At 39.7% G+C, this 11,897-nt stretch overlaps 1 protein-coding gene across 3 annotated transcripts in view; it reads right to left on the reverse strand.

The window, feature by feature from the left end:
* Positions 1-342: 342 nt before the first annotated feature.
* fndc5a (fibronectin type III domain containing 5a) overlaps positions 343-11,897 on the reverse strand; it is a 76,016-nt gene continuing 64,461 nt past the window's right edge. For 2 of the 3 annotated variants that reach the window (XM_083540545.1, XM_083540544.1), the window contains 4 exons: positions 9,073-9,188; positions 6,901-7,093; positions 5,627-5,716; positions 343-5,411 (listed from right to left, as the gene is read on the reverse strand). In XM_083540545.1, coding sequence (XP_083396671.1) covers positions 5,272-5,411; positions 5,627-5,716; positions 6,901-7,093; positions 9,073-9,188 — 539 coding nt within the window. In that variant the 3' untranslated portion in view covers positions 343-5,271. The remainder of the gene's footprint in view (positions 5,412-5,626; positions 5,717-6,900; positions 7,094-9,072; positions 9,189-11,897) is intronic. The other variant, XM_083540546.1, reaches the window with a different exon arrangement.

The raw sequence follows: 11,897 nt of genomic DNA on the forward strand, positions 1-11,897 counted from the left end.
CACCACAAAAACACACACACAAAAAACGCTTTTGTCCTGAAGATCTGTTATCAAAAAGCACTAGTACTGGAGACTCCTTCTGTAAATGTCAAATAATCGAAGATTATACTTTTTAAAATCAATTTATGTAAAGCATATTGGACTAAGAACCCGGCCCTGTAACAAAAAATCTGCCATTAAGCCCTTGCCGCCCAATGTGCCTCATGAAATTGGAGTACTAAAAAAAAAATATACCTACAGTACTACAGTACAAGTCACTGTGTAACCTTGTAATGATAGACACAATGCCCTATTGAACAAAGACTCGTGTCAGAATCAGAATTCAATCATGTGATGTATACAGGTGCATCTCAATAAATTTGAATATCATTAAAAAGTTGATTTATTTTAGTAATTCAATACAAAAAGTGAAACTCGTATATTATATGGATTCATCACACACAGACTGATGTATTTCAAGTGTTTATTTCTTTTAATTTTGATGAATAAAATTCAGTTTCTCAGAAAATTCGAATATTGTGGAAAAGAACATTGTGGAAAAATTTCAATATTGGAGATTTTCAGCTAACTCTAATCAGCTAATTCAATCCAAACACCTGCAGAGGTTTTCTGAGTCTTTAAATGGTGTCTCAGTCTGGTTCAGGCTCCACAATCATGGGGGAAGACTGCTGACTTGATAGTTCTCCAGAAGACAATAATTGACACCCTGAACATGGAGGGTAAGACACAAAAGAGTTGAATGCTGATTCATGTTCAAAGAGTGCTGTATGCAAGCACATTAATGGAAAATTGAATGGAAGGAAAATATGTTATAGAAAAAGGTGAACGAAGCCCATTCAAGAATTTGGGGAGATTCACAAAGAGTGGACTGCAACTGGAGTCAGTGCTTTAAGAGCCTCCACACACAGACGTATCCATGGGCTACAACTGACGCATTCCTTGTGTCAAGCCACTCCTGAACCAGAGACAACGTCAGAGGTGTCTCACCTGGGCGAAAAACAAAAAGGACTGGACTGTTGCTCAGTGGGCCAAAGTTTCTTTTCAGATGAAAGGAAAGAAAATGTTGCATTTCATTTGGAAATCAAGGTCCCAGAGTCTGAAAGAAAAGAGGAGAGGCATAGAATCCAAGTTGCTTGAGGTCCAGTGTAAAGTTTGCACAGTCAGTAGTGGTTTGGGGAGTCGTGTCATCTGCTGGTGTTGGTCCACTGTGTTTTATCAAGTCCAAGGTCAGCACAGCCGTCTACCACTCTGCCGACCAGCTTTAGAGGAGATGCTGATTTTATTTTCCAGCAGGTCTTGGCACCTGCCCACACTGTTAGTTAAATGACCATGGTGCCAGCAAACTCACCAGACCTGAACCCCATAGACAATCTATGGAATAATGTAAAAAGGAAAATGAGAAACAAGAGACCAAACAAAGCAAATGAGCTGAAGGCCACTGTCAAAGAATCCTGGGCTTCCGTACCACCTAGGCAGTGCCACAGACTGATCACCTCCATGCCACGCTGAATTGAGGCAGTAATTAAAGCAAATGAAGCCCCTACCAAGTATTAAATAAGTAAATGAACATACTTTCCAGAGAGTCAACAATTCACAAAAAAATTAAGTATTCAAATTTTTTGAGATGTTTTTTTAATTTGTGAGTTTTTGTTAATTGTGAGCCAAAATCATCAGAATAAAGTGATAAACACTTGATCAGTCTGTGTGTGATGAATCTATATAATATAAGTTTCACTTTTTGTATTGAATTACTAAAATAAATAAACTTTTTCATTATTTAGATGCACCTTAAAAACCTTTATTGAAAACATGACAGTTTCATTTGAGATTTACGTCGTTGTTCTTCGGCCTTTGAGATGCACCTGGCCTCCAGCATCCTTCACGTCTCAGAAAGTAAATCAGCTTCACTGTCGATGAAGTGTGATACAAAATTGAGATATTGAGAAGATAGGAAAAAGAAACACTGCAAATTGTTCAACGAGCAATACAAAGAATGTGTAAGGATTATATATACAATGCAAAAAAAAAAAATCATCAGTGCACGATTTTTAGACGCTACCATCATTATTTCTCTCATTTTTACAAAAAAAATGTCTAATCGATCAAAAAAAGTGATCGAACTGATAGTCACAGCTCATTAATACACCCACACACACACACACACACACACACATCCTTATGATGTTCTCATTATCGAGTCCTGTATTATTGCTCATGTGAAATGTTCTCAGCCCTTGTTAAAAGTAGAGGTCTGTCAGTTTTCCCCCGGAGGAAGACGAGGAAGAGATGATAATGATGATGGTGATTGTGATGATGATGATGGTTCTGGCATGCACGAGATACTTCTGTGGACATCCTTGAGAGGCGTGTCCTTGAAGAGTGTTTCATTAGTATCTTGCCTCCGTAATTACCTCGTCTCCTTTTTTTTTTCACATGCAACACTCGAAGCATTTATCCTTCAACTGCCAGGTTACACGCTCTTTCCTAGGCATCGCAATCGGAAAACACGGCCATGATATTAATCACCCCATACACATGCACGATTCCTTATACGTTATATACGTAGAAAAAAAACATTACATTTTACTCTCTGCGTTTTTTTAAACAACGGATTCTTCAGGGAAATAGATGAATATAAAGGCGTCGCTCCATATCCGAGCACATAACTGACGAACGAAACACCACCCCAGAGTTCATTATTCTTTAACAACAGCACATCCTGGAGTATTTCAATTATTTTATACCATTCCAATGTATATGCTTATAACAGGGTCTTTTTTTTTGCTTTTATAGTTACGTTTAATGATGGGGAACTTCCGTCACAAACCTCACGTTGTCGTTTATGTCCCAGTCGTTCCCTCCCCAGCGTTTCTGATTCATTGTTACTAAAAACAAAAAACCCCTGCAAAAACGTTGGTTTTAAAAATGACAGAAAAAAACAATGACCCTGGAGACTCCTTTCGTAAATGTTAAATAGGCGTCTCCTTGCAGGAAACCTTATATTATGAATGTACAGTGATCTTTTTGTTTTTTTTAAGAATCAGTGGTTGCTATAGAAACGACGGCTTAATATAAACCTGCTGTTACAGCTGCTGTTGTAGAAAATGAACTGGAACAGTGTTGTGGTGTAAATCACGGTAAGGTTATCAAAAGTTCAATCAGGCTCTCAGAGCACGCTGAGATGTGAGAGGTCCTGCGAGATCTTGTGAGGTCCTGCGAGGGCCTATGAGGTCCTACGAGGACCTAAAGGTCCTACGAGGTTCTGTGAGGTTTTATAAGGTCTTACAAGTTCCTCCAAGGTCCAGCGAGGTCTGACAAGGCCCTATGAGGTCTTATGAGGTCCTACAAGAGTCCAGCGAGCTCCTACGAGGTCTTGTAAGGTTTTATGAGGTCCTGCGAGGTCCTGCAAGCTCCTACGAGGTCCTGCGAGGTCATGCAAGGTCCTGTGAGGTCTTATGAGGACCTGTGAGGTCTTGCGAGGTCTTTTAAGGTCCTATGAGATCCTGTAAGGTCCTGCGAGGGTTATCTTACTCCAGTGTGTCCTTGTCTGTGTCAGTGCGATGATGTATAGAGCAGCTGGTTGTTTCCTGATAAGACGAGGAGGAAAAAAACATCACTGCTTTCCGATCCATCCCTCTGTTTTTTTTATCGCCTCACTGCAGTCCAGCATCGGCTCTGGTCTCTTCATTAAAACCTGTCAAGGCCGTACGTGCTGTACGTCCTAATGCTTGTCCGTTATCTCCTCTGCTGCTCCTTTTAGACGGAAGCCAGCTGCCCTGATTCCTGACTCATCCAAGTCTCAGCTGGAGCACCGTGTTTTTATTATGCTCCAATCTCTCATACTTTTTTTTTTTTTTTTTTTAAGAAATGTGTCCTGTCACACCTGAATAACAGTCACAGATGGTTGTGGTTGTTATTGTTCTTGTAGAGGAACTGCTTCGGAAAATGCACAAACAGAGAGAGAGAGAGAGAGAGAGAGAGAGAGAGAGAGAGAGAGAGAGAGAGAGAGAGAAAGAGAGAGAGAGAGAGAGAGAGAGAGAGAGAGAGAAAGATGCAAACGAGTTAAGCAAATGACAAGGACAATGATCTACACCACCTTGAAGTTCATTTTAATGGGAGTGATTAGCCTTGGCAATGCTAATAACTCAGTTTTAGATCCCTCGTTTCATCTAATAAAATGAGAAAGCATTTATACAGTATGTTCATGAAGTTAAGAAACACATTTGCTAGCATCATCTTAATTGATCGCATCATTGTGTTATTAAAACCAGTAGCCACTGAGTTCTGTTTCTTCACACCTAGCTGTACTATATGGACAAACGTTTGTAAACACCTGACCATATGATGTGTATGTGCTCCTTTTTGAATATATTATTTCACATTTAGTCCTTATTTGTTTTATAATACCATCCATTCTTCAGGCAAAATGTACCACTAGATTTGTAGGATTATGCTTTTTTAAGATTTGTGTGAGATTTCATTTAGCCACAAGTGTTAGTAAACTCAGGTGATATACGAAGAGGTATCAAAAAGTTTCGAGACTAGTTTTGTAACACACAATCAGATGGCACAGTCACAGGGAGCACCAACCTCCACTAGTCAGTGTGCAAAACGACATTGCCCTGTGTACATCGGTAGCTGTGCAACCTGTTTCCGCAGATCCATCTCGAAGGTTTTGACACCATAGCAAAGATCCAGAGCGAATCGCCGAAGGTGCTTGACACGCTTTAAAAAATAAAAGACTTCCAGGACATGTTCCAGAAGTGGCAGGAACACTGGGTGAGCTTTTTTTTTAAGTAAATAGAGCTAGTTTTAAAACTTTTTGATACAACCTCGAAGGTTATGTGAAGAGGCCAGGGGTGCAGTCAGAGTTCACATTCATCCAATAGATTTGAGGTCAGACTTCTATAGTAGGAGATCTTTCACTCCAACTCATGTAAAGCGGATCTTCATAGAGTTGCAATTGTTATGCTGGAACAGGTTTTGGGCTCCTAGTTCAAGTGAAAGGAATATTTTAAGCTACGGCATCCAAAGACATCTTATACTGGTGTATGCCTCCAACTTTGTGGTAACATTTTGGGAAAAAACTACATCCGGCTGGAAAAGTCAGGTGTCCCAATATTTTCTGTCTAACAGTGCAGGTATTTAGCTAGTATTTGTTTAAGTCGTATTTGTGCGTCAGGTTTAGCATACGGAGATACAGCAAAATGGATTCGCAATTCACCTGCTCACCTGCTTAGTTCTGGGCGGAGTTGGAGGAGGGAGTAGGGGTTACACTTTGCTCCGTAACAGCCCCCCTGTCTGGTGCTCAGGGGTACTGCACTCAGATGAGTTCTTGGCTTTGTCTTTGTTGTTGTTCGGCTCGTTGTCTTTGATTATGTCGTACTGACGGCAGAACAGTGCGATTACACCTGACAGACAAAAAATATGGAAAAAAAACAGGAAATGGTCTTCAGTGCTAGCTGTTTACAATTAAAGCTAGGCTAGGTGGAAGCGTACAGCTTGGCTTTAAGTTGAAAAAGCAACATAAAACATCCTCCTGGTAATAGGAGTTTAAAAGGTTTTCACTAACAATTAGCCCTATTAGGATACTAAGAAAAATCCTTTATGCTACAGTTCTCCTTACCTGCCCACATGACCAGCACAACCACAATGATGATGAGCTCCCCCGCCCGGAGCTGACTGGCTTGGCCCACTTCCTCCATAGTGACTTCGTCTAAAGAGATACATGGCAGCTGTCAGCTTGACAGAACGTCACCCTCCCAAGTTTAGTATGACGGCTATATGAAAGTGACAGGCCATGACTCTTTTAGCTGATTAGGAACTTGTGTCGTCTGCTTCTGTCCAAAAATGAGGTCTGAGATGGCTTTTGGCAGAAGCTGACAGGCTTTTCAGGAGTCGCAGAAAGCATATAAAACGGAAGCTTTGAGCTTCTTTGGATGAATAATGGATCTGGCTTGCTAACTTCTACTTAGCTGACAGAAAAAGCTAGCTAGAAGTGCATGATCTGTGTTTGCTAGCAAGTGTTCCAATTAAAGCACATGTTCTATATCTGCGTTCCAATATGATTAAAAAAGTATAGATCTATTTGAGTAGAAATTTTTTTTTTTTTCAACTTGATAGTTACACTATATGGAGAAAAACGTGTGTGGACACCTGACCATAAGATAAGAAGAGGGTTAGCAAGCATTGCACTAGCTGACTGTTGTGCTGTGTAGTTAAAACCAGTAGCCAATGAGTTCTGTTTTTTAACACCTAGCTACACTAAATAGACACAAGTCATAAGACTTCTTTTTGATGCTTCTTTTTGAAAATCCTATTAAAAATTTAGTTTCCATTTGCAGTTATAATAACCTCCACTCTTCTGGTGAAATGTCCCACTAGATTTTGGAGTGTGCTTGTGGGGATTTGTCTGAGATTTCTTTATTCACAAGGGTGTTAAAGTCAGGTGCTGATGGTGAGGAGGCCTGGGGTGCAGTCAGCATTCACATTCATCCCAAAGGTGCTCAATGGGGTTGAGGTCAGAGCTCTATAACAGGAGGTCTTCCACTCCAACCCATGTAAAGCATATGTTCATTGAGGTTTGGGACTGTGTGCCTCCAAATTTGTGATAACAAAAAGTTCCAGTGTCCCAATACTTTGTTACGTATAGTAAATGTATTTTTACACAGAGATCTTTTTCTCTGTACAAATACGTTTGTCTGCTTTGTGTACTTTTGCAATACACAGAGTTTCACAGAAAGCAAAACTTAAATACTGAAAACAAAATAACTACGCCTTTAGAGGCCCATTTTTTGTCCAGCACATGTCCCAAATTCTCATCACATACTCATACGCATTTCAAACCTGTAACACGCTATCTGGCTGTGTGCTATAAAAATGCGCTATGGGTCTTTTTACTTTTAGACGCCTGTCTTTCGGCCTCCTTCGGCGTCCGGAAGCGCAGGGTTTCGCTCGGTGGACTCATCCCATGCGAGCTGATGGACTGCACATACACGATGTAGTCCGTCTCGGCCTCCAAATCCCACAAGGCGCAGCTGCGCGTGGTCGTGTTCACTTCCTGTATGAAGCGTAACATGTGCACGTCCTTTTTCTGCCAGCAGGGAAAAACAAAAATCAGTGTCTCACAGGGATTCCAACTAAATGTAGATTTAATGCAAGTTTCTAAACACAAATAACACTTTCTTGTGTGTCCAAGTTGCTGATTCAGCTTTTTTAAGTAAGAGCAGCAAAGGTGGTGGGGATCAGAAAATTTTATTTTTGAACGTTTTACATTTTTACCTCAGTTCCTTTGGAGCATTTCTCGAGTCATCCTTAATACTTGCAAAATTTCTTCAGTTTAGCATTATGAATTTCAACAGCACAAATATACACATTACCAGTGTTGTGCTAGTTACTAAGAAATAGTAACTAGTTACAGTTACTTCATTCACAAAGTTACTCAGTTACTTTGTTGATTACTTACACCAAAAAGTAATGCGTTACTGTTAAAAGTAACTTTTTAGTTACTTTTTTAAAGAACGTTCTTTAATATTCCCATTAATGACATTTTATGCGTTATGGTCTATACAAACACAAAACTGACTTAAACACAAAGTAATTTTTAAACACTGTTTTATTTAAGTCAAACCTGCACAAACTGAATATATCACAAGGATTTCTGAAATAAATAACAAAACAAGCTGAATAATATATTCACAATCAAAAACTAAAGTGGCTTCTGCATCATAAAAGCTGTTGTGTTGAGCTCTTAAAAATGTTCCTTTCACAGCTTAAGTATGAAAACTATCAACAATGTAGAACAGAACACCGGGTTAGCTTCTAGCTTCTAGCTTCTAGCTTTGTCGAGGCATGGAGTTTCTGGAGGAGCTTCGACAGATTGGAGTTGCTGTTTATCGCAGTAGATACAAGCTTCGAACCAAAAAGACACAGCTTACATTTGACTAAAAAGTGTTTGTCTTTATGCTCAACTAAAATAATGAGCATATTTCCACTTTGAGAAACTCGTCTTGTTCTCGCCTCGACTCTCCATTACTGCCGCACAAACCTAAATAAACGGAGACACACCCACAGCGCGTCTTCTTCGTGTTTACAGGGGTTCATCCACCAATCCTACAATGCGTCTGCTTCGTGTTTACAGGGGTTCATCCACCAATCCTACAATGCGTCTGCTTCGTGTTTACAGTGGTTCATCCACCAATACTACAATGCGGCTCTGCTGTAAGCAAGTTAGACTGTAGTCTACACGAAATGAATTTATTTAAAAAAGTAACGGACACCGCACCGTATGGTAACTGTAACAGAGTTACTTTATTTAAAAATTAATGCGTTACAGTATTAGTTACTGTCAAAAGTAACTGCGTTACAGTAACGCGTTACTGCCCAACACTGCACATTACCATATGTGGGATTGATAATCACATTCAAAATTCATCTGCACAATTCGTCAATTTAAGACACATTTACAAATAAAGTTTAATAGAAATTTAAGCTTGAAGATTATGATAACTGGTTTAACTGGTTTAACTGGTGTTAAGACTAATCAGGTGAGACCCCAGTATAATATATATTGATCAACATGACATAAACGATTGATAATGTAGAAAACAGCATCCAAATGCACACAATCAATTACATAAATGTATTTGCAATTTGTTCAAAGCTTTCATGATGTGCCAAATTGACTAAATGATGTTGCAGTTGAACAAGTAGTTTTGAGAATTTTATTTCTTAACTGAGAAACGCTCCAAAGCAACTGAGAAAAAAACGTAACACACAATATATTGTGGCTACATAAAGGTTTTGGGTTTGACCGGACGTTTTTTGGTACCATGATTTTTTTTTTCTTTTATTAAAACATCCATGTTATTTTGTAATAAAGAACTTCTCTGAGCTTTGGCAAATGGCTGTGAAACTGAATTACTACATTGGAGTTGTACACACTGAGCCCCACTCTAATAACACGTAGAAGTGTTATAGCTTTTTCAATAGGAGATTTAATAGCCTAATGACTGGATTCTTTCTTTCTTGCTTTCTTTCTTTCCATTCTTCTTGCTCTCGTTCTCTTGGTACCTGCTGTGTGATGGCAAATCCAATAACTGGCTCTGCTCCTGGGATGTCCCATGTCACTGTAGCTGAATTGGCCTTTAGATCGCGGATAGACACATTCACTGGAGGAACTAAACTGTCTGTGTGAGAGAGAGAGAGAGAGAGAGAGAGAGAGAGAGAGAGAGAGAGAGAGAGAGAGAGAGAGAGAGAGAGAGAGAGAGAAAAAGAGAGAGATTGAACGAGAAGCATAAAGATGAACATGAATATTTGTGCTTCATGTGCGTGTGTGTGCATGCGTGTGCGTGTGTGTGTGTGTGTGTATGTCTGTGTTCCGTTTCATATTTTCTGTCAGTGTACTGGTAAGGTAAAGCAAGAAAGAACTGGATTATGCATAAGAGCTTTACAACTAGGTCAAGAGCCTTGACTGTGGCTCTGTGTGTGTGTGTGTGTGTGTGTGTGTGTGTGTGTGTGTGTGTGTGTGTGTGTGTGTGTGTGTGTGTGTGTGTGTGTGTGTGTCTTTGATATTTTTTGCCTCCTGATCTTTATCTTCTGGAACACTGTCATGTTTAAAGTTTCTTTTTAAAACTACTGACAGCTTCAGACAAAGTCATCCATCCCTCTAGCAGCTGTGTTGTTGTTTTATTGATAGACTAAGAAACAGACGGACGGACGGGCGGGCGGGCGGGCGGGCGGACGGACGGACGGACGGACGGACGGACGGACAGACAGACAGACAGACAGACAGATAGATAGATAGATAGATGATGGATGGATGGATGGATAGAGGAATAATGGGCAAGTAAGTAGACAGCAACACAGAAAGACACAATAGATAATGGATGGATAGATGGGTGGATGGATGGACAGGACTAATAAATGAAAATAATTACAGCTGAGTGCAACTGTTTCTGTGACTTGTGCATGTAAATCTGTCCGACAGCAAGATGAGTGTTTTCCTGCAGTAACAATCAAAGACATACTACAGACAGAAAACACAAATATTTTAGAAGTCAACATTTTCCTCCCAGCCGTCTAATCTGATTTCTGGCAGAGGAATATCAATGAAGTACTGGTTAAGCTTTAGCACTGTGAGGATTCAAAATCTGCTGAGAGGATGTGGAAGGTATCAGAGGCAATGGAGGCAGTTATTAAAGGGCAGGGTGGGCAGCCATGCTGTCGGGGGAACATTTGTGAAAGTAAATATTGCTGTAAATATTCCACAGTGTGTGTTTTTTTTTCTATTTTAATTGGAAATGAAAATCTCACTGGAAAAAAGGCAGCAGAGATCAAAGCACATCTGCCTGAAATCAGCATGACTTTAATAATATATGAACAGCACACATGTGCTGAGTGTGATGTCATTACAGACATTAATGAGACACACTGGGACAAATAAACTAGGGCATGTCGAAGGGGGCGCAGACTTTCGATAAAATGACTGCTGACTCGGCTGAAATGTTCAGGTGTTGGTGGAGGAGGAAATGGATTCCCTTTGAGTGTTAGCTGAATATAACCGCTGAAGTTTAATTATATTGAATATTAAGGAAGGGGTCTCCAGTATCAGAGTTTTTAGGGTCTTCAGAGTTTGAGGTTCCTCTGTAATGTAAAAAGGTGTATTTTATACCCCAATGAAGAGTCTTTACTACATGATAAACACAAGCCAATTTGAGAAGAAAAGAAGAAAGAGAAGAAGAGGAAAAGGTGAAAAGAAGGATACAAAGATGGGAGGAGAGAATGAGAAAAGGAAAATGAAGAGGAGGAAGAGGATGTAGTGGTGGAGGACTGGAAAAGGAAGGAGAAGGGGGAGGAGGAAGAGGAAGATGAGGATTGACGTCTTCTCCACATAAGCAGTGAATTTACAGCTGCTCTTTGTAACGGTTTACGATCTCGTGCATGTTTCTCTCACCGACTCTTGACTTTATGTTGGGCTGTAAATCTGCAGCACTGATGGACAATAATATAATAATAGTCTTTTTTTATTGTAATGTTTTGGGCAAAATCTCACACACAAGCACTCCATCAGCAAGAAAGAGTAATAAGATGGTGAGACGTGTAGCACCGTGCAGGTTATGTTCCTTTGCCATATTTTTATTATTTATTAACTTTTATTCAATAGCTAGCTAGCTAGATAGATAGATAGATAGATAGATAGATAGATAGATAGATAGATAGATAGATGGATGGATGGATGGATGGATGGATGGATGGATGGATGGATGGATGGATAAATGGATGGATGGATGGATGGATGGATGGATGGATGGATGGATGGATAGGCAGATGGATGGATGCATGGATGGATGATGGGCAGGTACAGCAACACAGATACAGTAAATAAGTTGACAGATGGATGACGAACGGATGGATGGATGGATGGATGGATGGATGGATGGATGGATGGATGGATGGATGGATGGATGGATGGATGCGCAAAGGATTTGGAAGATCTTAGTATAAAATTTTGGGAAAGAAAATTAGATGAAGGTTTGACGTATAGGACCATGTTATGTTTATTTAGTTTTTTTTTTTTTGTTTTTGAAAATTAAATAACTCTTGTTTGCTTAAAATGTAAAATTTTAAAATATGCCTTATTTATGGTTTCTTGCAATCTTATTTCTGTGACTTTGAGTTTTTTGAGTTTCATCACTGGCTTCATCCGACGTTCTGGCTTAAAAAGCAGCAAAAGCGTGACAGAAAACAGGAGTCTCACACACGTGCTCTTACAGTGTTTCTCAGTTACTTTGGGGTGTTTCTCCACATCATTTAGTCACTTGTTCTCATCATAAGAACATTTCTTGTTGCTTTGATCAAATTGTAAATGCTTTAGTACTTTCATTTAATGTATTGTG

Source organism: Silurus aristotelis, assembly GCF_946808225.1.
Source record: "Silurus aristotelis genome assembly, chromosome: 4".
Taxonomy (NCBI): Eukaryota; Metazoa; Chordata; class Actinopteri; order Siluriformes; family Siluridae; genus Silurus; species Silurus aristotelis.